This window comes from Triturus cristatus, chromosome 10 (genome assembly GCF_964204655.1).
Source record: "Triturus cristatus chromosome 10, aTriCri1.1, whole genome shotgun sequence".
Taxonomy (NCBI): domain Eukaryota; kingdom Metazoa; phylum Chordata; class Amphibia; order Caudata; family Salamandridae; genus Triturus; species Triturus cristatus.
Window position 1 is genome coordinate 1,025,699,165 of NC_140593.1, and position 23,899 is coordinate 1,025,723,063.

The 23,899-nt window shown below is 45.9% G+C and overlaps 1 protein-coding gene across 6 annotated transcripts in view; it reads left to right on the forward strand.

The window, feature by feature from the left end:
* Window positions 1–23,899, forward strand: part of CCP110 (centriolar coiled-coil protein 110) — a 391,171-nt gene that overhangs the window by 341,857 nt on the left and 25,415 nt on the right. For 3 of the 6 annotated variants that reach the window (XM_085629056.1, XM_085629057.1, XM_085629061.1), the window contains one exon: window positions 2,417–2,490. The exons of the other annotated variants lie outside the window; for them this stretch is intronic. In XM_085629056.1, coding sequence (XP_085485182.1) covers window positions 2,417–2,490 — 74 coding nt within the window. The remainder of the gene's footprint in view (window positions 1–2,416; window positions 2,491–23,899) is intronic. 6 annotated transcript variants of the gene reach the window in all.

Consider the following 23,899-nt stretch of genomic DNA (forward strand, 5'->3'; position numbering starts at 1 on the left):
GAGTTGGGTTTTTATTGTGTTTTCGATTTGTTACATGTTTTGTTATTTTTAAATGCTTTACACACTTTCTTCAGTTAAGACAGTCTGCTCTGTGCCATGGCTACAAAGGGTTGAGCTCAGGTTTAAAAAATGGAAACCCTTTACGTGACCTAACTAGGATGGTGCCAACTAATAATCCACGTTTTAATATGTAGTAATTTATTTAGCTTGGAATTATAAATAATACGTTCTGACGTGGACCACCCAAAAATGTTTTCTCCAAACTTCAGTTGTCTGTAAAAGTTTGAATATTGCTTTATTGGTCTGTTTCTAAAGGTGACTCGCTATTGCCATCCTTCATGCCCCCCTTCTTTTCAAGAGATAAATTAGCTTCGCTGTTTTATTTTGGGGGTGGTGGGGGGGGTTGTCAGGACAATTGCTGACATCTATTAAAGCTTTGATGCTCAACCTGCTGTTGAATAATTTATTGTTACAGAAGAACTTCTCACATGCTCTGTGTGCTTTCCCTGCAGTCCCTGGAAGATATCAAAACTCGCTTATCAACTTGTTCCACAAGCTCTCCGTATGGTCCATGCTCTCCAAAACGTCTTAAGCTGAGCTTCCATACAATCTGCCCTAGCGCAGTAAGCTAATCAACACTTCCTTTGAGGCTATTATGGTCCAAGTTGCAATGATAAATTAACCCAACACCACACTGTTGTGGCTTTTTTCTGGCCTACTTCAATGCTTGCAGCCCTACTAAGATTCTGGAAAGGCATGTTACTCAGCAAATGGTGTTTTTCAAGTTTTTTGTTTATTTAGAGCAACATGTTGCTTGATGATTCACAGTCAGGTTTTAGGCAAAAGTACAGCACTAAAATCATGTTTCAGCGTGTGTCTGAACATATTTGCTTCATCCTGGACAGTGATGGTCGAGCCGGCAGATGCTATTAGATCTCTCTGTGGCATTCAACACTGTCTCATACAATCTAGCGGAAGTGTTAGCACAGCAAATGGATCTATAGTTCAGCTGTAAAGTGACTCCACTCGTTTCTATTGACCCACTCCCACAGAATTGTGTTGGGCCTTCTAAATCTGACATCTGTCTTGTAAAGCAAGGAGTCCCTCAAGGCTCCTAGCTACACACCACTTTTGGTAACAGGTACCTGATCCATTGACTCAAATCGCACAGTAATACTGTTTCTCCTAAGCTGACGATATACAGCTCATAGTGTCCATCTCGGGGCACATCTTGCACACGCAAGACCTGTTTAGAGACTGTATTGTCTGCAGCTAAGCAGATGCATAAAAACTGCCTTCACCTAAATTACTCGAAGATTAAGGTCTTCGATTTTGGGGCTCCTGGCTCCATTTGGACTCTGTCTCGGTGTCTTCCTGAGCTGGGTCAAGTATCCATCCCTTCGGCAAAAGCAAGACATTTGGGGATTCTTTTTCACCAGTTTTTTTCATTCAATTCTTGGATTTTGACAGTCTTCTATTTGTATCGGCTTCTTAATCTGCTTAAAACAATTCTGGACTTTCTACCTGCATCTAGTTAGAAAGATTTTATTCCGGCAGCGATTACTTCAAGATTAGACAGTAGCAATTCCCTTTTTGAGTTTGCTTAGAAACGCCATGCACCAACTTCAGACAGTCCAGAATGCAAAAGCCTGTCTAGTACTAAAGCTTCCAAGACATGTATCTGTCTGAAAACATCTGTGGGGTTTGCATTGGCTTCCCGGCAACAAGAGGGTGTTATTGAAGACCATGCTCCTCCACTGTCTAGCAGTGAATCAGGCAGGGCCTATATCTCCAAACGTTGGTACAGGTCTACAGCCCAAAGAGATTGTTAAGATCTGCGAGTACTTTTCCCTTTACTGCACCTAGAATACAACCAAAATGGGTGGTGTGCTCCCCCCACCCCGGCAGCCAAATCATAGTATCTGCTTCCCTTGGAGGTAAGGAGAGCACCTTCCCTGGTGTTTAAAAAAATATCTGAAAGCGTTTTAACCTTCAGTGGTTTTCCTCTATGGTTCATTTTTCTCATCATATAGCACCGGGACACCCTCTGGGGTAGCTGTTTGGGCTTCCCAAACTAACATTCATATACTCGCATGTCTCATTATCTGATCAGCTTCACTTGAATATCGGGAAAATAGCATTCATGAAAAATGTGCATTGACAAGAACAAACTGTTAGATAAGCATAAGAAATCAGTTACTACAACCACCAACTTGTCTCTTGTATTTGTATGGATTTTTCAAATGGGATAACATGTCAATGTATATTTGCTTTGTGGAAATTTGGTTACTTACAGGACATTTAAGGTTTTACTATTGCAGTTCTGTGTTTATGTTGAAACCATTTCATTAGTCATGCGTTTACCCTATAATTGTTAGTGTCCTAAGTAACTTTTTATGTTTTTATATTCAATTAGAATCTCTGAGACCAAAGTTAAGCAAAGTGTCGAGAAGCCGTCCGCAAGCAGAGTACATAGCAAAGTTATTGCAGGTGTGTAGAAAATAGGTACCTATGGTACAAATTGCCTACCTGCAAGTTGTACAGTTGCTCATTTATGCTGAACTTTAGCTAGAAATCCTTAATGTTGCTGATCTGTGGTATGGTGTGGTACACGGTGGCAGTGTTCAATTTGTTTGTTTTTGAAAAAAAAAAGCGCTTTTTATAGCTCTATATTAATTGGCTGCTCATTTGATATGGAGAGTGTCTTTGTATCATTTTGTATTTTGCGGATTGAAGAAGGGAACCTTTAGTGGACATATTGGATATCTGAATGAAACCCCTTCAGACCATGTACTTTTGTGTTTATTATTCTTCAAAGACAATATTGTAGATTGGATAAAAAGCTGTATTATGGAAGGGGAGGACCATCCCACAACCACATTAACAAGGAGAGAAGCCCAGGGGTGTGCACCTTGGTAAAGCAAAAACAGCATAGCTCCCTGGCCTACTTCTGAAAGCTCTCAAACAGAAGAGGAGCCACACAGGTGGGGTGTGTGTGTGTGGGTTTTTTTGTGTTTGTTTTCCCACTCTTTCCTTAAATAATTTCTCCTCTGTTGGACTTGTCTAACGCACTCCTCTGGGCATGTGTGCTAAAAACTAATACGGCAGTGACATTCAGTGCTTGTCCCGAAATAACACTTTTTGTTTGAGACTCTGCACCCCAATTCCTGTATACCTTATCTACAGGGCTTCTGTTCTGTGTGTACCTTAGGGCTTCTCTCTAAATTCTTTTCATATATGGTATTAAGTTGCCTCCCTGCAAATTCTGCGTTCCTGTGGCTGCCCTTCTTCTGCTGTTCAGTCTCAGCAAGATTCACAGTACTGGTGTTTTGCACTAAGATGCAGTGTGTCTGTGTGATAGCAGCTGCCGCAGTCAATTGCAGGACTTGCTTGAAAGACAATGCTGCTAGTCAGCTGAAAGATGTTTGATCTCCTTTCTTGGAAGATTTGCACAATTTGTTTTCTTTCTGCTTGGTTAAACCTTTCATCATGTGCGCACTACTTTTAGTGTCAATACTGTGGGTATGTCTGTTTTTGGGGATACTGGACTAGCATCAGGGTGCTGTCTTAGAAGCACTTCGGTTAGATTCAGAGTTTCCCCTTTGATAGCAACCGTTTGTTTAACGCTTCTAATAAAACAAAAATGACCAGTTTCCATAAAGCATTCTCTCAGCTAAGGCTTTTGAAAGTTCCTTGTTTAGTCGTTGAATTACTGGATGTGCCTCAGTGGCTTCCTTGACTTCTTTCATTGACTGTTCACCGAGTCTGCAGCTTAGAGCACAAGCTTCCCCCAGTGTAATATTGTAGTTGGAAACATAAGAACTTTTCAGTTGCATCTCTATATTGGTTTTGAGTTCTGAGTCCATCCAGGCTGTCTCTTTATGATTTTTGTTTATAATTGTAAACCTTCTGGTGAGTTTTATTAGAAATACCATGCAATCCCTGCCTTCTTAGATTGATTTGTCCTAATGTCTTTTCGCACACTTTCTAAGGGACCCTCAATGGGCAAATCCATAGTTGGATTATCTTTAGCTCTATGGCTCTACTTGGCCAGGCTCCGTGTCCCTCTAATCCTTAAGTAAGGTTTTAAGATTTCCCCATTTGTGTTTCCTTTCATCTCTCCTCAGTTATGACGTTCAACTAAGGATTCTAGGATCTACTCGTTACTTGGCTACTCCTAGGCTAGTTCAAAGAGCCCCCCCCTCCCCCTCCCCACCCCCATTGTTAAATATATAAGCCCCAGGGAGGAGTTGGTCCACGGAGCATAGATAAGCCCCAGGAAGGGGTGGCATGCACCACTCTTCTTTATTACAATGCGCCCGGGTCCAGGCCCACCCGGCAGCCCACGCTTCATTTTTTAAAACTGTTGGGCAGGATCTGTGTATCCCATTGTTTTTTTATTTTTATTTTTTATTTATTTTCATTTTTTTTGGGCCATTCGTGGAACCTCCCCAAGAGGCCTAGGGGGCCGGGGTATTTCGACCTTGCCCCCTTTTCTTCTTTTTCAGTAAAAATTTTTTGTGAGACTTGGATTGAAGCAGAGTCCCGCAAAAAATGTTAAAAAAAAATGGCTGCCACCAAATCACACAAAATACGCAATCTGAACCAACATCTAGCTTTCTGCCAAATTTGGTGTGATTCCGTTCAGTGGTTCGGGCTGTAGTAGTGTTCAAAAAATGAAAATTCCCCATAGATATAACTTGAAGAAAACGTGTTTTGGGACCCCGCCCTAGTTAAGACCAAAGTTTCCATAGGTAAAAGCGTTGTTTGTTTTGCCAATAACCGGTGAATCTACTGCAAAATGAAAACGTTTAAAAAGCAATTTAGAATAACCCCCAGATAGGCCAAGTCCCGGGGGCATATGACAAATTGGGCCCTCTTCTTAGGGTTTATCAAATTCCCGGGGGCCGCCGCCGCCTCCCAGGGGCACTTCTAATGATGAATTCGTGTGAGCGCGTCCGCAGCCCCGGGGACCGCCACCTCCCCAGGGCTAATTTAATATAGTGGGGGGGAGCTTGTGGACTCCCTGCCCCCGGAGACCGCCACCTCCCTGGGGCTATTTATAAAAATATCGGGGGGCATCACGGAGCCCCCTGCCCTGGGGACAACCGCTGCCCTCGGGCTTTGAAAGTTTGGGTTGGGGGGCCTCACAGAGACCCCGGGCACCACCGCCTCCCCGGGGCCAAACTGTAAAATGGGAGGGGGGGTGTCATTCCCCCTCCCAGACTGTTCGCAACCCCTAATCAAGGAAGGAGGGAGGCCCCCTCATGGAGCCCTAGGTGGCCCTAGGGGACTGCCAACCCCCAGGGCTGGCTCTAGCAATGTTACGGGGTGCCCACCCCTGGAACATTGCAGTTTGCTATGTGCTCCCGCCAAGCAATAGCATACTCGGCTATGAGGTCACTGACCATGTCATGATTAATGTTATATGTGAGGTCATAAGCAGTGCATTGCGGAGGGGCGCGAGTTATAGTTGGCTCAGCCAACTATGACTACTAATTAGAACTGGTTTTGTATGAGTGTAACCGCAGCCTAACTACAACGTCTCTATAACCTTTGTTTTTTTCAGTGAAACTATATATATATGTATGTTCGAGGCATATGAGCTGCAGATTGTACACTTTGCATAGATCGCCATCTGGTGTTGGGCCCGGATGTTTGCAGTTTGTTTTTGTTCTTTGGACAGTCTTTGGAAGTCACGAGTTCGGTGACTCCTCCTTCGGTCCGTACTGCGCATGGGCTTCGGCTCCATCCTCAAATTGTTTTTTTCCGCCATCGGGCTCGGATGTGATACTTCGTGCTCCGGCTTCGAACTTTTCCGGTTCCAGCCTCGACGGAAAATCCTCGTTCATCGAGTTTCTTCATCTTCTTCATCTCTCGTAGAGGCACTTTCTCGATTCCACACATCGGCACCGGCCTTCGGGCCCTCCTCGACTCCGGTCCCGGCCGATGGAAAGGACTCAGTTCAAAAAGTGCCCACAATGTGGGTCTAAATTTCCCCACACCGACCTCCATCAGGTGTGTAACCTTTGCCTCTCTCCAGAACACGAGGCCAGAGACTGCCCCGCCTGCAAGTCTTTTTGATCAAAAAAGACCATCCGGGATCGAAGAGCTCGACGCACCATGGCGCACTCATCGACCGCGGCTCCACCGGACATCTTCGGAGACGACACCGGGGCTTCGGGGCAACAACACACCGAGCAGGAGGAAGACATCGTCAGCGCTTCCGAGGCCGACTACTCCGACCTGGAGGACATCACACCGGCGCAGAGGGTCGTGAGTACTCTACCCCCTCCCACCCCCGCGCCCATATCCAAAGAGACTCAGGTTACACCTTCGCCTCCGGGCCTAGGGAAAACCAAACATGCAGCTTCTATCACACCACCTTCGGGCCCGGTGTCGAAGCATCACAAGTCTCACGGCAGCTCGGGCTCGAGCCAGCCTACTCCTGGTGCCGATAAACACCGTTCGGCACCGAAGAAAGTGACGACCAGCTCGACTTTGAAGCCACCGGTGCCGAAGCCTCGACTCTCGGTGCCGATGAAACACAAGCATAAATCCCTCGGCACCGACGCTCCTGCGTCGAAGCCTACCTTGACGCCGAAAAAACCGGAGGTTCCAAAAAAGCATGGCGCAGAGAAACCACCCAAGTCCTCGGCTCCGAAAACATCGGCGCCAGCGGATGATTCGGCGCTAACGGAACTTTTTACACCTGATCCTTCTCAAAAAACCTTATCAAAGGATCCAAAGACTGGGCTATTGATTTTGTCTATCAAGAAAAGACGTCTTGACACACCAGCTCCTCCTCCACCGCCCAAACGGAAGGACTCTGCCACATCTCCTCTCAGAGTGCCCTCCCCACCACCTCCTCCGCCTCCTCCACCTCCTCCACCTCCTCTCCCTCCCAGGTCTCTGCCACCCTTGCCTCATCACTCCCCAACCCCGCCCCCAGAACCGGATTACGGGGATCCAGATTATGATCCAGCGGACGCCCCGATGGACCCCACACCCCCAGGGACCCCAGACCCATGGGAGGATTACCAAAATGCTGACATACCAGATGTGCCTCAAGATGACCTCTACCCATCCAGGCCATTTCCCCCGGAGGACTCACTAGGGTTTCACCACTTAGTGCAGAGAGCAGCACACTATCATGGGGTGGAACTACATAGCGAACCAGTGGAAGACGACTTCTTACTGGATACATTTGATATTCAGGATAAATCCACAGCCATCTTGCCCATGCTTAAGGGTGTTACCAAACATGCTGCAGAGGTGTTCAAAGACCCTGTCAGGGCCAGGGTCTTAAACCCCAGAATAGAAAAAAAGTACACAGCAGCACCCACAGATCCTACATACATTAAAGGCCCTGCTCCTTTAGATTCCCTGGTTGTGTCCACGGCTAGAAAGCGGTCCAACTCCCAGTCCTCAGGTGAGGCTCCACCGCCAGATAAGGAATCAAAACTCTTAGATGCGTCTGGTAAACGCACTGCCTCGCAAGCCGCAAACATCTGGCGCATTGCGAATACACAGGCGCTACTTGCGCGTTATGACAGAGCACACTACGATGAGCTTGAGGCTCTTATGCAACACCTCCCGGAGAAACACAAACGTAAAGCTCATGACCTATTACAGGAGGGAAAGCTCATTACTAACTCCTCCATTAAATGTGCCCTCGATGCAGCGGACACTGCTTCTAGAGCTATAAATACTAGTGTCCTGCTTCGCCGTCATGCCTGGCTCAGGATCTCAGGGTTTAAGCCGGAAGTCCAGGCATCCATACTAAATCACCCCTTTGACCAACAACACCTATTTGGGCCAAAGGTGGACGAAGCATTAGAAAAAATGAAAAAGGACACGGACACAGCAAAGTCTATGGGGGCATTACAATCCCAAACCCCTAGACGCTCCTTTCGACGTTCGTCCTTTCGTAGCACAGGCAGAGGCTACTCCACCGATAGCGCCTCTACCTCCTACAAGTCCCCTCCTCAAAATACCTTCTCAAAGGGCTACCAAAGAGGTGGATACAGGGGCAACAACAATAAGGGCAGGGGCAAAACCAACACCACCCGTTCTGCCACACCGCCCGCACAATGACTTCCCCTCGCTCCCCCCAGACCATCCCACTCCGGTCGGGGGCAGACTACTACACTTTATTCACGCCTGGGAGTCCATAACATCGGACAAATGGGTGACCCAAATTATTCGGTCAGGGTACTGTCTCGAGCGAACATCTACCCCACCCAATATCCCACCAAGGCACCGTCCAATGTCACAGGAACATTCCACACTGCTCAAACAGGACGTGATCTCCCTCCTCCAAAAAACACGCTATAGAGCATGTCCCCGTCAATCAGCAAAATTTAGGGGTCTACTCTCTGTATTTTCTAATACCGAAAAAAGACGGGACCCTGCGGCCCATTCTGGACCTCCGGCCTCTAAATGCATACATACATTCAGACCATTTCCACATGGTCACCCTACAACAAGTCCTCCCACTCCTCTGTCAGGGAGACTTTCTCACTACCTTGGATCTGAAAGACGCATACTTTCATATTCCAATACACCCTTCTCACAGGAAGTACCTCAGGTTTGTGGTGGACGGTCAGCATTACCAATTCACGGTTCTCCCCTTCGGGGTCACCACCGCACCACGGGTGTTTACCAAATGCCTAGCGGTAGTAGCAGCACACCTCAGACGTCAACATATTCGCGGCTTCCCCTACTTAGACGACTGGCTGATAAAAGCCGCGTCCTACCACCAATGTGTGCAACATACAAACAGCACCATCCAACTGCTCCACCAGCTAGGCTTCACGGTGAACTACCAAAAGTCCCACCTCATACCATCTCACACAAAGCAATATCTCGGGGCCACTATAGACACCTCCAAAGGTATAGCCTATCCCAATTCAGCCAGGATCGCAAGCATACAAGCCTTGCGCCAAACGTTCATTGCTCAGTACTCTCTCCCAGCAAGAGTGTTCATGAAGCTAATAGGGATGATGGCATCTTGCATTTTCATAGTGCCCCATGCAAGACTCCACATGCGTCCACTCCAAGAGTGCCTAGCACGACAGTGGAACCAGGCCCAGGGACAGCTGACGGATCTGGTGTTGGTGGACGGCCGCACCCATCACTCTCTGCAGTGGTGGAACACCACAAACCTTTCCAAAGGGCGGCTGTTCCTGGACCCGGTTCCTCAGGTGATTCTAACAGCGGACGCATCGCTCTCCGGCTGGGGAGCGCACCTCCTACACCTCACAATGCAAGGTCTATGGACGCCACAGCAAAAAATGCTCCACATCAACCATCTGGAGCTATTGGCGATCTTTCTAGCCCTAAAATCCTTTCAGAAACAGATTTCAGCCAAAGCAGTCCTCATTCGCACAGACAATATGACTGCAATGTATTATATTCAAAAACAGGGGGGGGGGGGGACACTCTCCCCAGCTCTCCCGCTTGGCACAGAGCATATGGAGATGGGCAATTCCACAAAACATCTTTCTCCTGGCACAGCACGTCCCAGGCATACAAAACACCATGGCAGATCTTCTCAGCAGACAAACGCAACAAATACACGAATGGAAACTGCATCCACAAGTCCTTCGCCCATTCTTCCGCAAGTGGGGGCATCCTCAGATAGACCTCTTCGCCACCCACGAAAACAAAAAATGCCCAAGCTTCGCCGCCAGATACCCACCCCCATTGTCCAAAGGCAATGCGAAATGGATGAACTGGTCAGGCAGATTTGTATACGCCTTTCCACCTCTCCCACTAATTCCATTAGTGGTCAGGAAACCGCAACAGCACTCCCTCACGCTCATTCTGATAGCCCCAACATGGGCCAGGCAGCCGTGGTACACCACACTATTACAGCTATCAGTGATACCACATCAAAAACTGCACCTGTCCCCATGCCTCCTAACTCAGAACCATAGAGAAATCAGATACCCGGACCCAGCTCAGCTCAACCTTGCGATCTGGCACCTGAAATCTTAGAATTTGGGTACCTTAACCTTCCCCCTGACTGCATGAATATTATCAAGGAAGCCAGACGTCCTACCACTCGAGCATGCTATGCCGCAAGGTGGAAGAGATTTGTTGTTTACTGCCGTAACAATGCAATCAACCCTTTAGATGCATCCATACAACACATTATATGCTATCTACTCCATCTTCAAAGGTGTAACCTGGCATATTCTTCCATACGCCTACACCTAGCAGCGATTGCTGCTTACCTGCAAAACACACAGCATTTATCACTGTTCAGGGTGCCCGCTATTAAAGCCTTTATGGAAGGCCTTAAACGCATAATTCCACCCAGGGCACCACCTTCTCCTGTATGGAATCTAAATGTAGTTCTTACAAGGCTAATGGGTCCGCCCTTCGAACCACTGCATAAATGTGAGCTACAGTTCCTCACCTGGAAAACAGCTTTTCTCGTAGCTATCACTTCCCTTAGAAGGGTTAGTGAAATACAAGCGTTCACTATACAGGAACCCTTCTTACAAATACATCACAGCAAAGTGATACTTCGTACGAATCCCAAATTTCTGCCCACGGTCATTTCCCCCTTCCATCTCAATCAATCGGTGGAATTACCTGTTTTTTTCTCGCAACCTCAATCTGTTGCGGAAAGGGCTCTACATACACTTGATGTTAAGAGGGCTTTACTGTACTACATACAAAGAATGCAACCTTTCAGGAAGACTAAACAATTGTTTGTCTCCTTCTCTCCACCGCATAAAGGCAACCCCATCTCTAAATCAGGGATAGCTAGGTGGATTGTAAAGTGCATACAAATTTGCTATCAAAAGGCAAAAAGAACATTATCTGTTCCACCTAAAGCCCACTCTACAAGAAAGTTAGGGGCTTCTATGGCTTTTCTAGGGAACATACCCTTAGATGACATCTGCAAAGCAGCCACATGGTCAACACCGCACACCTTCACAAAACATTACTGTGTAGACGTGCACTCCAAGCAACAAGCTAGTGTGGGCCAGGCTGTACTAAAGACACTATTTCAAACCGCTGCAACGGATACCGGTGGTCGCCGCTAAGGTTGGGTACTGCTATATAATCTATGCAAAGTGTACAATCTGCAGCTCATATGCCTCGAACGGAATATGCTACTTACCAGTATGCATCTGTTCTTGGCATGTAGAGCTGCAGAGTTGTACACGCCCACCTGCCTCCCCGGCTACCTGTATCCGTTCCAGTCTATCTTATTTAGATACAACACACATGGGTTTCTCACAGTTATTACTACGCTCCATCATTTCCCTGCTGGCGAAAAACAATCTGAGGATGGAGCCGAAGCCCATGTGCAGTACGGACTGAAGGAGGAGTCACCGAACTCGCGACTTCCAAAGACTGTCCAAAGAACAAAAACAAACTGCAAACATCCGGGCCCAGCACCAGATGGCGATCTATGCAAAGTGTACAACTCTGCAGCTCTAAATGCCAAGAACAGATGCATACTGGTAAGTAGCATATTATATATATATATATATATATATATATATAATCTAATCTACTGGCGGTCGCCAGTAGATAGTTATAGTTGGGACCGTGTTTCCATAGGAAATCTGAAAATTCTATTTTGAATAACTTTGGCGTTGGTTGAATAACTTTGGCGCCGGTTGACGAATCCTCGCGAATTTGTCAAAATAGGTGAGGCGCTCCGCTCCGCTCCTACCCTGAAAGTCTCGGGGTGATTAGTCAAGCGGGGGCCGAGAAAAAAGGGGGGTCCCAAAACGCGTTTTCCCCATGCATTTTTCCATAGGGACCTTTAGTCCAAGGTACAGCACAAACGGCTGAACAGAATTACTTGACATTTGGCAGAGAGGTAGTCCTCAGGTCAGGGATGTGCCTTTTGAATATCTGGAGTCAATCTGTTCAGTAGTTCCTGAGAAAATTTCAGTTAAAAGTACATATACATCTATAAGCGCGCACCGTGCGCGCACCGTGCGCGCACGGTGACGTGAGCGAGCGCAATTCTGATTGGTTGTTAGATGTCAGTAAACATTCGAATCGGTCGAAATCAGGAAGTGTCAGCCGCCATTTTGTCTCTCGCAGTCTGAGGCAGTGAAAAACAAAGGTGGAGAACGTGAAAAGGGGGCAGGGCGAACAGTTCCTGACCCCCTAGCCTTTGTCAGGGGGTCACTGAAGGACCCCCAAGGGTGAAAAAAACATTTATTTTTTTGACGAGTGCCCACAGTGCGTGCAAGGTGCGCGAAGCGCACGGTGCGTGCACGGTGAAAAACCTGAAAAAAAAAATATTTATAAATACATAACTTAGCATTTAAAAAACCGTACAAAGTCACTTAAAAACCATAGGTTTCACACACGTTATAGTTAGGAATTACCATTTAAAAAACCTTGCAAATTCACTTAAAAAACCATAGGTCTCACACATGTTATAGTTAGCTGGACATTTCCCTCGTAAAAAACCAATGAAATTCTGCCGTTATAGTTAGTGCAGGCAACTATAACTCACGCGACCGCAATCCACTGCTGATGACGTCACATATTACATCACTGATTACATATGCGTCTTTCTGAAAAATGAATATTTGTAATATATGTATAGCTAAAGATTAATGGAAGAAGACCTGGGTAAATAGGTGTCTAAATACAGTGATGTAATATGTGACGTCATCAGCAGTGGATTGCGGTCGCGTGAGTTATAGTTGCCTGCACTAACTATAACGGGGGAATTTCATAGTTTTTTTACGAGGGAAATGTCCAGCTAACTATAACATGTGTGAAACCTATGGTTTTTTAAGTGAATATATCTATATATATACATATATATATATATATATATCACAAACCATGCATTGTATTGCATGGGTGTTAACAACTAATATTGGTACTAGGAGCTCTCTTCTAATTCATTCTGTTACTTTTCATGGTTTATATCCTCTGCAGTGGAGCAAGTGGATCTATAGAGAATTAAAATGCTGGAGAAAGTTACTTGAGTCCAGACACAATGATGCGCACGGTCTCATGAACCAATCACATTGGAGGGCTCCTTCAGATTCAGGGAGTTGTAACCCACACAGTTTAACTTTGGTGAGCAATGTGAGGAAGAACTCTATGATGAAGCATGGGTGAGGGTTTCGGTCCAAAATAGAAGGATTTTTTCAATTTCTGAGACTTTTTGATCAGGAACCCTTCATTGTAAGTGGTTCATGAGACAATGTGCATCGTTTTGTCAAGACCTAAGAATTTTAGGGAGGAATGTACATTAGGTCTTTAAACACTCCCCTTTTACTTTTGTGTCTTGGGGGGGGGGGGGGGGAGGGAGTAACCTCAAGGCAGTGGTGGTATCTGGTATTTGTCTTCCACAGTTGTACACACCACACTTTTTGCCTCCAACTTCAAAATTGTTTGCCTTACAATATTTTTCTAGCACTTTTAAAATATCTTGGATGGGGACTGCAATCTGTGTCACCTTTATGAATAGTGTTTCAAAATCCATACCTGATGGCAGATCTAATTTTTCTTTTATCTGTACAAATCCTCAGATATTTTTCTGGTGAATATTTCAGCCGTTTCATTTAGTGTGACTACTATAAGTTGAAAGGATGTTCCCTTTGCTTTAAAGATTTTGAATCTAAGTCATCTGTGGCATGGTCGCCTGAAGATCAGAATTTATTTTTAACTGGTGCTAAAATTCAGAGTTATTAAAAAAAGAAACTAGCACAAAGATCTAATGCGAAAATATGGTATTCGTGGTCATTCATTTTCAGGGAAACAATACTTCAGTATTGAATCTTTCATAAATTCACATGCTTGAATCTTCCCCGTCATCATGTTGGGATTCCCACTGTAATAGCAAGCAGTGCCATGTATAAGCATGGACAACCATAGAGAAGTTAAGTGACGTTGGTAACCAATTCTGTGTCTAGACCGGAGGAGAGGGTCAGGCTGTTCTTCCTTCACTTTTTATTCTAGCAGCCTGTAGGTAAACCGTAACATGACCAAGTTACATTTCCCATGGAACCTTGGTGAAAGAACAGTTCATCCAATCAACTCCATGCATGCCCCTTTAAGGACCCCGCTCTTGCCTCCTCTTTCTTCTCTGCTCCAGCAGCCCACAGTTAAGTGCATTCAGACTGCTGGGCCATTATTTTCTTATTAGACTGACCTTGATATAAATAAGTGTTTTGTGTTTGTTAAATACAGTTTGTGCTTGATGTAGCTAAATGCTTCTCTTGCAGCGCTACCGCAGGAATGCTCGTCACTCCTCAACGGGCGCTTAAATTTGTCAATTTTATTGGCTTGTTGCACGAAGCGGTCATCTGACCGCTAGGGGACACCGCTTACTTCCTCCTGTTCTCATTCTACATGCCCAACCTACTGCGGCGGCCGGCACACCAATTTCACCTGGTTTGACAAGTGACGCTCATCAGGCTGCCTCTGACAATTAGGAGCTGTTTTCTACAGCAATTTTTATCTCCTTCTTCATGCCTTTGGCCATAACAAGCCTGAGTCTGAACACCCTTGTGGATCTGCACACAGCCGCTGATAAGGCTTATTACAGGGACATGACCCCTGTTGCATTTAAGTCTTTCATCATTCAACATACAGGGAGAGTGGTGTCCCTTGGGATTTTCCCCTTTAAGGCATATTGCGTATATTAATCCAAGGTTTTGTGAGGCGTATATCATTGCTTAGACCGTGTTTGGGCCACCCCAGCCTACATTAGCCCCTAAAATGCAGAACCATGCAAATGATTACATGGAAGAGGAAATTCTCATCCAGGGGATACTCATCAATAGTCATAATCTATGAATAATCCCCGCCCATGTGCGGGATCCCGGAGCATATAGAAAATACATATATATACATATATATATACATATGTGAAAACATATAAATGCAGCCTAATAATGTTCAAAACATGGCAATGCTGTAAATTACATATTTTTGCATAGTAGTGCCCCCGTAACCCGTAAGGAAAAAAGGAAGCATCAGGCAAATTATAACACAGCACTGCTTTATTGCCATAAAGCAACATGTAATTGTAGGCATTCGCCAGTAGGCTGCAGCAGAGTATCAAGAAACCAAGAAAACTGACACCCTGCCTTTAAGGCATTAGAGTAGGGGGACCATGCCTTTAAGGCCTGCCTGTGACCCCCTGCTCCCATGATGCACTACAGGTGGCAGTTGGGCCAGTTCTTTTTTCCGGCTCCTTCTGTGAGGATCCTGGAGCTTGAGCTCTTCAGTTTTTTGACTGAAATTTTGAATTACAGCTTTTTCAAGCTTTTTTCGACGTTTTCTGGCTTTTAAGGGCTAATTCTGCTGGTTTCCAGTGAATTTTCCAATTTTTTCCAGTCAGAATGTCTCCTTTATTTAGGAAATGCCCTTCTTGTGGTAATAAAATGGCACTGGCGGATCCACACTCGGTGTGTATTGTGTGTTTACCATCAAAACACGATCCTGACCAGTGTCCCCACTGCCAGAAGTTCTCAAAGCGCACTCTGAGGGACAGAGAGCGCATTAAACTGCATGCAAGACTGGAGAAGGAACGAAGCCGTCGTGAAGGCGAGCATTCCTCATCAAGACCACCTTCTTCAGCTACGCAAGTACAGAAACGGCGACATACCAGCTCCCCGGGCTCCAAAAAGACCAGGAGTCCAAGAGGTTCGCCGTCGACGTCGAGGATGCCGGCGAAAAGGCAGAGAACTTCGGCGTCGAGGGATTCATCCCACCATCAAGAGTCTCCGCCGCGCAAAAGTAAGTCGGCGTCGAGAGGCGGCCCTTCGGGCTCAAAGGCTGCTAGTCTGGTGACATCTGGACTGTCTCCGTCGACGTCGAGGCTTCCGTCGACATCGAGACACTCTCCGCCACCCTCGAGGGGGTCGACGTCGAGAGATGTGGCGACGTACATTCCGCCGCGAGTGGGCCGGTCGCCGTCGATGGTTACCCCCACTCGGCGACATAGAAGGTCGACGTCGAGAGGAAGATCGACGTCAAGATCACCACGTCGACGTCGAGAGAAATCAACGTCGAAGTCGCCCAGTCGACGTCGAGAGAGGTCGACGGTGAAGTCGCCCAGTCGACGTCGAGAGAGGTCGAAGTCGCCCGGTCGACGTCGAGAGAGGTCGACGTCGAAGTCGCTCGGTAGACGGCAGGAGAGGTCGACGTCAAAGTCGCCCAGTCGACGTCGAGAGAGGTCGACGTCGAAGACACGGCCGACGTCGAGGTCATCTAGCCGACGTCAGGTGCCAGAGAAGAGAAGATCGACGTCGAGGTCTCCGCGATCGGCGTCGAGACCGCCGTCGAGACCAGAACGGCATACCTCACACTTGCCGATGGTGACGCAGACGTCGTCGACGTCCAGGGATTCGACGTCAAGGGCGAAAACTGGACCGCCCGCGGAGAGGTCCCCAGGAGAACAGTCATCATCTCCGGGACTGCACATCGTGCAAATATCTCCGGAAAGATCACCCGAGGCTCCAGAGCGGTTCGGACTGTCACCGCTCTGGTTACAAGATGTGGGCGCTGGCGCATGTCGGAGTCTGGGATCGGACTACTCCCGCACGTATTCCCCACCGCGCAGGAGTAAATCGCCTCCGAGGGATCCAAGGCCAATTTCACCACGCCGGTCTCGTTCCAGGGACCGTCGCACCGCGCCAAAACGTCCAAGATCTCCGTCCAAGCGCAGATCAGGATCAAGGGCTCATCATAGCGAACGCTCTCACAAGAGGCGACGCACCAGGTCGTCCACTGGGACTTCATCCACAAGATCCTCAGTCCCGGACTACTCTCCTACTTTTTCATCCACGCCTCCATCGCGAGTGTCCCCGGTGGATGACATTATAACTTTCTCGGACGTCCTGGGTAGAGGGGCGCAGAAGTTGAACATCGCACTGCACGTCCCTCAGGCACCCACTTCTGTGATCTTTGACACTTTACACCATCGGTCAGCTCCCAGACCTCTGCTCCCGTTGGTGCCAGGATTGTTAGAACCAGTGATGGCCACGTTCCTTACACCGGCTACAGCGGGCTCGGTCCCCTCGAGAATAGCAAAGAAGTTGAGGAAATATGAATTTTGTGATCAGTTATGTCCCCTATCGTAGACCCCAACGGCTCCATATGCATGCTACAAGTACATGTATGTTCCCTCCAGTTCCAGCTCTGAAGACGCAAATACATGTGCGTCCACCGTCAACATGTCCTCTTTCAGATCCACCATGAATGGGTCAGATATTCCATTCCTAAGTATGAAAGGCCACCGACTTTATGTGGTTCACTTTCCACATTTTACAGATTCAGGCGAGTAGGCCCTGAATTCTGTCATCAAGCCTTTTTCTGTCTTCTGCCTCTGAAAGCTCCAGTCTGAGCCTGCATCTGTATCCATGAACTTTGTCCTACTCCCTGCGCGGCTAACGGAGCCTGATCCAGCATATTGCCTGCCAAAAACTGTATTTCACCTTCAAGATTATCTACTCCGCTCCTCATCCGATGCATTCCTGTTTAGCAGTTTAGGTAAACATTCCTTCAGCTACCGTGCAAAGGGGCCAGGCCTCGCTGTCCTCATGCAAGTAATTCATGGCTCCGTTACCATGGAATATTCCTACCCCCTCGCATCTCATGTAGACACTTAGACGCTTGTACACGCACTAACAGTCAGTATAGAATAGATTCTATCCTAGAGACCTTTCCTTTTGGATAACACAGTTCTTTAAACATAGGATATTAGATATGATTTGGGATTAGGTTGACATAACCCCCAGACTTCTGTCTCCACATGTAGAGCTAAATGTCAAGTCCCCTTCACCCTCTAGTTGCACGTCAATCACACGTCATGCGGCTGCGCACGCATCTCTGCCAAATATTTCTGCTGACATTGCAGGATTCTCTTATGGATCCACCCATTTGTGACATCATGTTTAATGACGTATTTTAGTTACACCCATGTTTACGCCTTTTTTGGTTACGTGTGCATATTTTATCTCTCTTATCAGCTGTTACGCCTCCTGCGTCTGTTACACTATAATGTAATTCTTATAAAAGTGATTACCTGTCAATAATGTATGCCCTTCCTTCCTGAACTTTCGTGGTGATGGAATAGAATGCCTACAATTCGAATTGTATTCCTTTGTATAGGAATAAAGCCTTTTAAAACCTCTAATACCACGGATTCTGCCTCTTATATTTACTGAGTTATTCTTAATAGACTTTACCGCATAAAAAATAGTACCGGTAATTAAATATTTACCACATAAATTGGCGTCCGAATAGGGACACTTTCTCATCTCACGCGCCGGCGGTGCGTTGCAGGCCCGGTCTCCTGCCACAGCTGAACGGACAACTACGCGTACCCGCAGGATTTCATGTATCTCCCTCCGGCCGAGCGGGGGTGACTGAGGCTGCGATCAACACCCAGACGAGGCGGTGAGAAGTGCGAAGTATCCCGACCAGAGCCTAGCTGAGAGAGCAAGATCCGAGGTATACAGAGGCCCACCAGGTTCCGAAGTTCCGAGTCCAGTCGAGTCCAGTCCAGTTTCAGTTCCAGTTCCGTTCCGAGGCCTTCCGTTCCGAGCTACCCGGTGAGTACCATTACCGGGGAGGCATTTAACGTGCACATAGTCTGTGCCGGTCAAGACGGGTTTGGGTACACAAATCCGGTCTGCACTGTTTCAACAGTGTATCTGTACTGTTTAGCAGTATATATAGTATGTCTTGCGTATAAATAAGTATTACCTAGTGTCAGTATTATGTCAGTAACTAGTTTTCTATTAGTTATCATTGTTCGTTAAAAACTGTTAAATGTTAAATGTTTTAATACGTTCTATACATTGTGGTGTGAATGACTGTTCATTATTGTGTTCATTGTATGAAGTGTGTTCTAGTAATAAGGTCTAAAAATGCCGCTCTTTTCGAAACTAAGACAGATCAAAACTAGAAAAGGTGTACTCGAAGAAGCTGTTCCCATTCCACCTAGGGATACTCCAGGATACTTTATGTATCATAAGCATGGTCTAGATGCCGTATTATTTCTTGATTTATGGGTGGACTACACCAAAGAATTACCAGAGAGTCAGAGATGGCCCGCAGCGGGGACCTGGGATGCAGATTGCATCATGAGAGTAGAAGAAGAATTATGGAAAAAGAAAGCCAGACAGTCACAGAAAGATGCCATTGAATTATGGCGTAAAGAATCATATAGACGTACAGAAAAAGCGCTTAGACAGGAAGAGAAAGGTAGAGAGAATTCAAATAAAACCCGAGAAAATCTATTACTTGAGGAAGGTACCCGAGTAAAAACAGAACAAATAGATAGACAAAGAAACACTCTTATGAATGGTATGTATCCTCTTCTGGCCGAAGGGTTACCTAAGGCTACCCCGGAAATACCAAAAGATTTAACTCCTCCATTGCTCCCGATAAAAGCACATCCCAAAACACATCCCAAAACAGCAAAGGACGTTTTCCTTTCCTCCTATTTAGATGACGTAGCTCCCGAGTATGCTAATGCCATACCGCACATACCGCTTGCCGATGGTGTTCAACACCAAGAGCATCCGTCTGTATCCCCGCAACTACAAACTCCTACACAAGTTCCCACAGGTCCGTCCGTTTCTGCAGTTTTTCCTGCATCTACAATCTCTATCCTACGCCCAACGAATCCTTTCGTGCCTAGCACCTCAGACGGTGCTACCGGAGGTACGACAGACATGTTTGCCACCCCGCCGCGAAATAAACAGACCCTTAGAGATTTAGCACTCCAACGTACACCCCAATTAGCGACATCCGACATGTTTAAGGAACAGCTTGTGGATTGTAGATACGACCCAGTACCAGGTAGACAGGATAAATTGCTCATATCATCACTACGTATACGACGAGCTACATTATATTTAATGACGATACCAGGAATGGGTGAACACCTAGACGAAATATATCGCTTTGTCCAAACAGGGCGAGGTCCAGAAAGTATTAACGAAGCTATGGAATATCAGAAAGTGGATGTACAAAGACAACTACTACGTTTCTTCATAAATTGTGTAATTAGGAATCAAGACAGGCCCGGGGCAGATCACGATACTATGCAAAGACTTGTCAAATGGGGTCAGAACATATCAGAAGAGAAACACGATAGACAGGCGTGTATAATCGCCATGAGACGAAAGATCCGCAAGGAAGTAGAACGAATACATAAAGAAAGACGAGAAACAGACAGAGTAGAATCAGAAGAGGAGGAGGAGCAAGAATCAGAACAAGTCGAAACAATAGCTTATGTAGGTAGAGGAAGACCCCATAATAATACTAGAGACTTTAACGACCCGATACGTCCAATACGTCCAGAATATAATAGACATTTTCCAAATCCTATGTTAAATACAAAATCCCCCGAACACCTATTCCAAGCCGTTGATAAATTACTCCAAGATCGAAGGGGGTACCATATGCTCGATTCCATGGACGAACAAGAATTAGCTAGGTCAGCAGTACAATGGGCTGACCGTCCCAGCGAATACAATGATGATGTACTTGCACACACGTTTCTGAATCTTGACCCATACGAACAGCGTTTAGCTAGTATATACATGATTCAACACCTCCTTATATTATATAAAAGCCAACACTCCGATCCAGGACCCTTACCTGACATATTGACAGAGCTGCTCACGAATATATGGAGAGGGTCAAGTACTGATTTGATTAAAGAAATTCTAGAATTCCGAAACCAATATTTAAATTTCGTATGCCCAGAACACGTTCCAGTTCCCATCATGGGAAGAAAAATGTATCACATAGATAGACAGAACCCGTTACGCGAAGTACACCCAATCAGAGGTGACGGTAATAACTTTACACGCGTGTTTGTGTACACGCCTATAACTAAACTAGAATTATTAGAAATGAAGAAAGTAGTGCCCAGCCATGACAAGGACCCAGCAGGTTTCCACCGCGAGATAAAAGACATGTTACTCATGGGAGAGTATACCTACCCCGATATTATGAAAATATTAAAAGTCCTATTACCCGCCGGTGTTTATGAGAAACTCAAAGGAATGGGAGGTGGGAGACCAAAAGATAGATTGGACAGCATTAGAAAACGAAGAGAAGGCCCGAGCTGCAGGATCAGGACTTGGGGAAAAGACTACAGCACTAGCAGGACTACTAGTGCAGGTACTGCCACGTTTATTAACTACGAAAAAGGAAGACTGGGGTGCAATATCAGCCTGTAAACAAAAGCCAGATGAAGACACTAGTGATTTCTATTCCCGATTTGAAAAATGTTTTGGTATAAATAGTGGCATAAAAGCCAGTAGCGAGTCATATCCACATCTGTTCGTGACAAAATTAGTTGAAAATTCTCTGCTACAAGTCAAGAATAGAGTATTGAAATTCGAAAGTACCTGGCAAAGGAATACCCCATCACAGATGTTACAGATGTTACAATATCACCACAATAGAATTAGAGAAGAACAAGAACACGAACAAAGACGTATGAAAGATACAAAAATGAAAATGCTTGTTGCTCAGTCAGTTCCAGCCGATGGTCATCAAAAGGGTAATTCCGCAGGTCCTACGAAAGGGACATGTAACTATTGTAAACAACCAGGTCATTATATACACGATTGTCCAGTCCTGAAACATAATATTGCTACAGGAAGAACCCAGGAGAGACCACGTCCACCTAGACAGGATCAGAATCAACAACAAATCCCTCAGCATGCACAACTTAGGTTAGCTCCGCAACAACTAGCTCCGCAACAAGGAACTCCACAACAGACCGTAGCACCACCACAAGCGCAGCCTATTGCTGCAACACAAGCGACAACGCAACAGATGTACCAGTATGCACAAGCAGATTATCCCGATTATCAGCGATACTCATGAGATAGCCTAGAGAGGGAAGTTGGCTTACCCCTTATTGAGGTTCCTGTAGACCAAGGGGGACCTTATGTACATAGTGAACTATTAGGGGAAGACAGAAAGTTTTTACTTGATACAGGGGCAAGCAGAACAACTATAAGACGCAGTGAAGTTCCAGGGGCACCCCTCTCAGGCTCACAAAATATTTCCCTTGGATTTTCAGGAAAACCTATAATAAATGACATAACACAACCTCTTCCACTTACGATTGGTCCATTGACACGTACTACAGATTTATTGCTTACTAAATCATGTCCAGAAAACTTGTTAGGTATAAAAACATTGAAAGCTCTAGGAGCCATAATATGTTGTTCTCCGGAAGGAGTACGACTATTTCTACGTGACTTCAAAGGTCACTACGTGTCCAGAGACATAGATCACCGACTGCAGAATTTACCTATACATTTATGGGCACAAGGCCCCACTGATGTTGGTTGCATGAATATTACACCATATCGCGTCACACTAAAAACAGGAGTAATACTACCACGAATACGACAATACAAGTTACCACCCGATGCTGTTGTGGCTTTGCTGCAAATTATTGACGAGCTCATTGCACAAGGAGTGGTTGTCGAGACCGACTCCAATGTATGTAACTCCCCGATCATTCCGATTCTTAAAAGAACGGATCCAAAAGCACCACCAGTATATCGATTAGTTATTGATCTGCGCGAATTAAATAAATGTATTGTACCACAATACCCTGTGGTCCCAGATATCTCGTCATTACTAACAGCTATTGACTCAGAAGCAACGTTCTTCACTGTAATTGATCTCAAGAATGCTTTCTTTAGTGTCCCAATCGATCCGGAAAGTCAATATTTGTTCGGATTCAGTTTAAATGGACGAAGTTTTAAATTCACACGCGCACCTCAAGGATTTACAGAAAGCCCTAGCATCTATAGCCAAGCACTGAAACGAGAACTTGACAGTATCCACATGCCAGTTAACACTGCCTTGCTTCAATATGTCGATGATCTGCTGATCACCGCCCGAAGCGAACATGAATGTGAAAAAGCGTCACTGACGGTTTTAAAATTTCTGGCCGACAAGGGGCACAAGGTGTCCCCTTCTAAGCTGCAATTCTGTGTCCAGCGAGTTGTTTACCTTGGGCACTCGCTGTCCAAGGAGGGAAGGCAGCTTACACCCGACCGTATCCAGTTAATTGCTAACATGCCACCACCCAAGACACAAAAAGAGGTACGGGCTTTTATAGGCCTCACTTCATACTGTAGGCAGTGGATCCCTCAATATGCATTTCTAGCAAAACCACTCATCCAGTTAACAACACAGGAGGCAGCCACATCGACTGTCCTCCCTTGGACTCAAGAACATACACATGCCTTTGAAAGCTTAAAGAAAGCTTTATGCCAAGCACCTGTTTTAGCAACACCATGTTACAGTAAACAGTTTACACTCTTTGTTACAGAACGCGAAGGTACTGCCTTGTCAGTACTCACTCAGGAACAAGCAGGATCACACAAACCATGTGCTTATTTCTCTAGTACATTAGATCCAGTAGCTCAGGCTCTTCCTGCGTGCCTGAAATCGGTGGCAGCAACAGCTTTAGCAATCAGAAAAAGCGATGCCATAGTGTTAGGACATCAATTGACAGTACAAGTACCACACGCAGTAGAGGTTCTCTTGAACCGCACACAAACACAACACTTGACTATAGCGAGACTCACCGGTTACGAATTGACATTATTTCAGCCACACATAGAAATCAGACGTTGCAATACGTTAAATCCTGCCACACTGTTACCAGTGGGCGGAACAGATCCATTGGCACATGATTGTGTCGAAATCATTACTATCACGACGAAACCCAGACAAGACTTGACAGATATCCCTTTGTCAGATCCAGACTTGACATTGTATGTAGATGGGTCATGTATGAGAACAAGTACAGGAGAGTTAGTGGCCGCTTACGCAGTCACAACAGACACTGAAGTCATTGAAACAAATCGTATTAACACTTTGTCAGCTC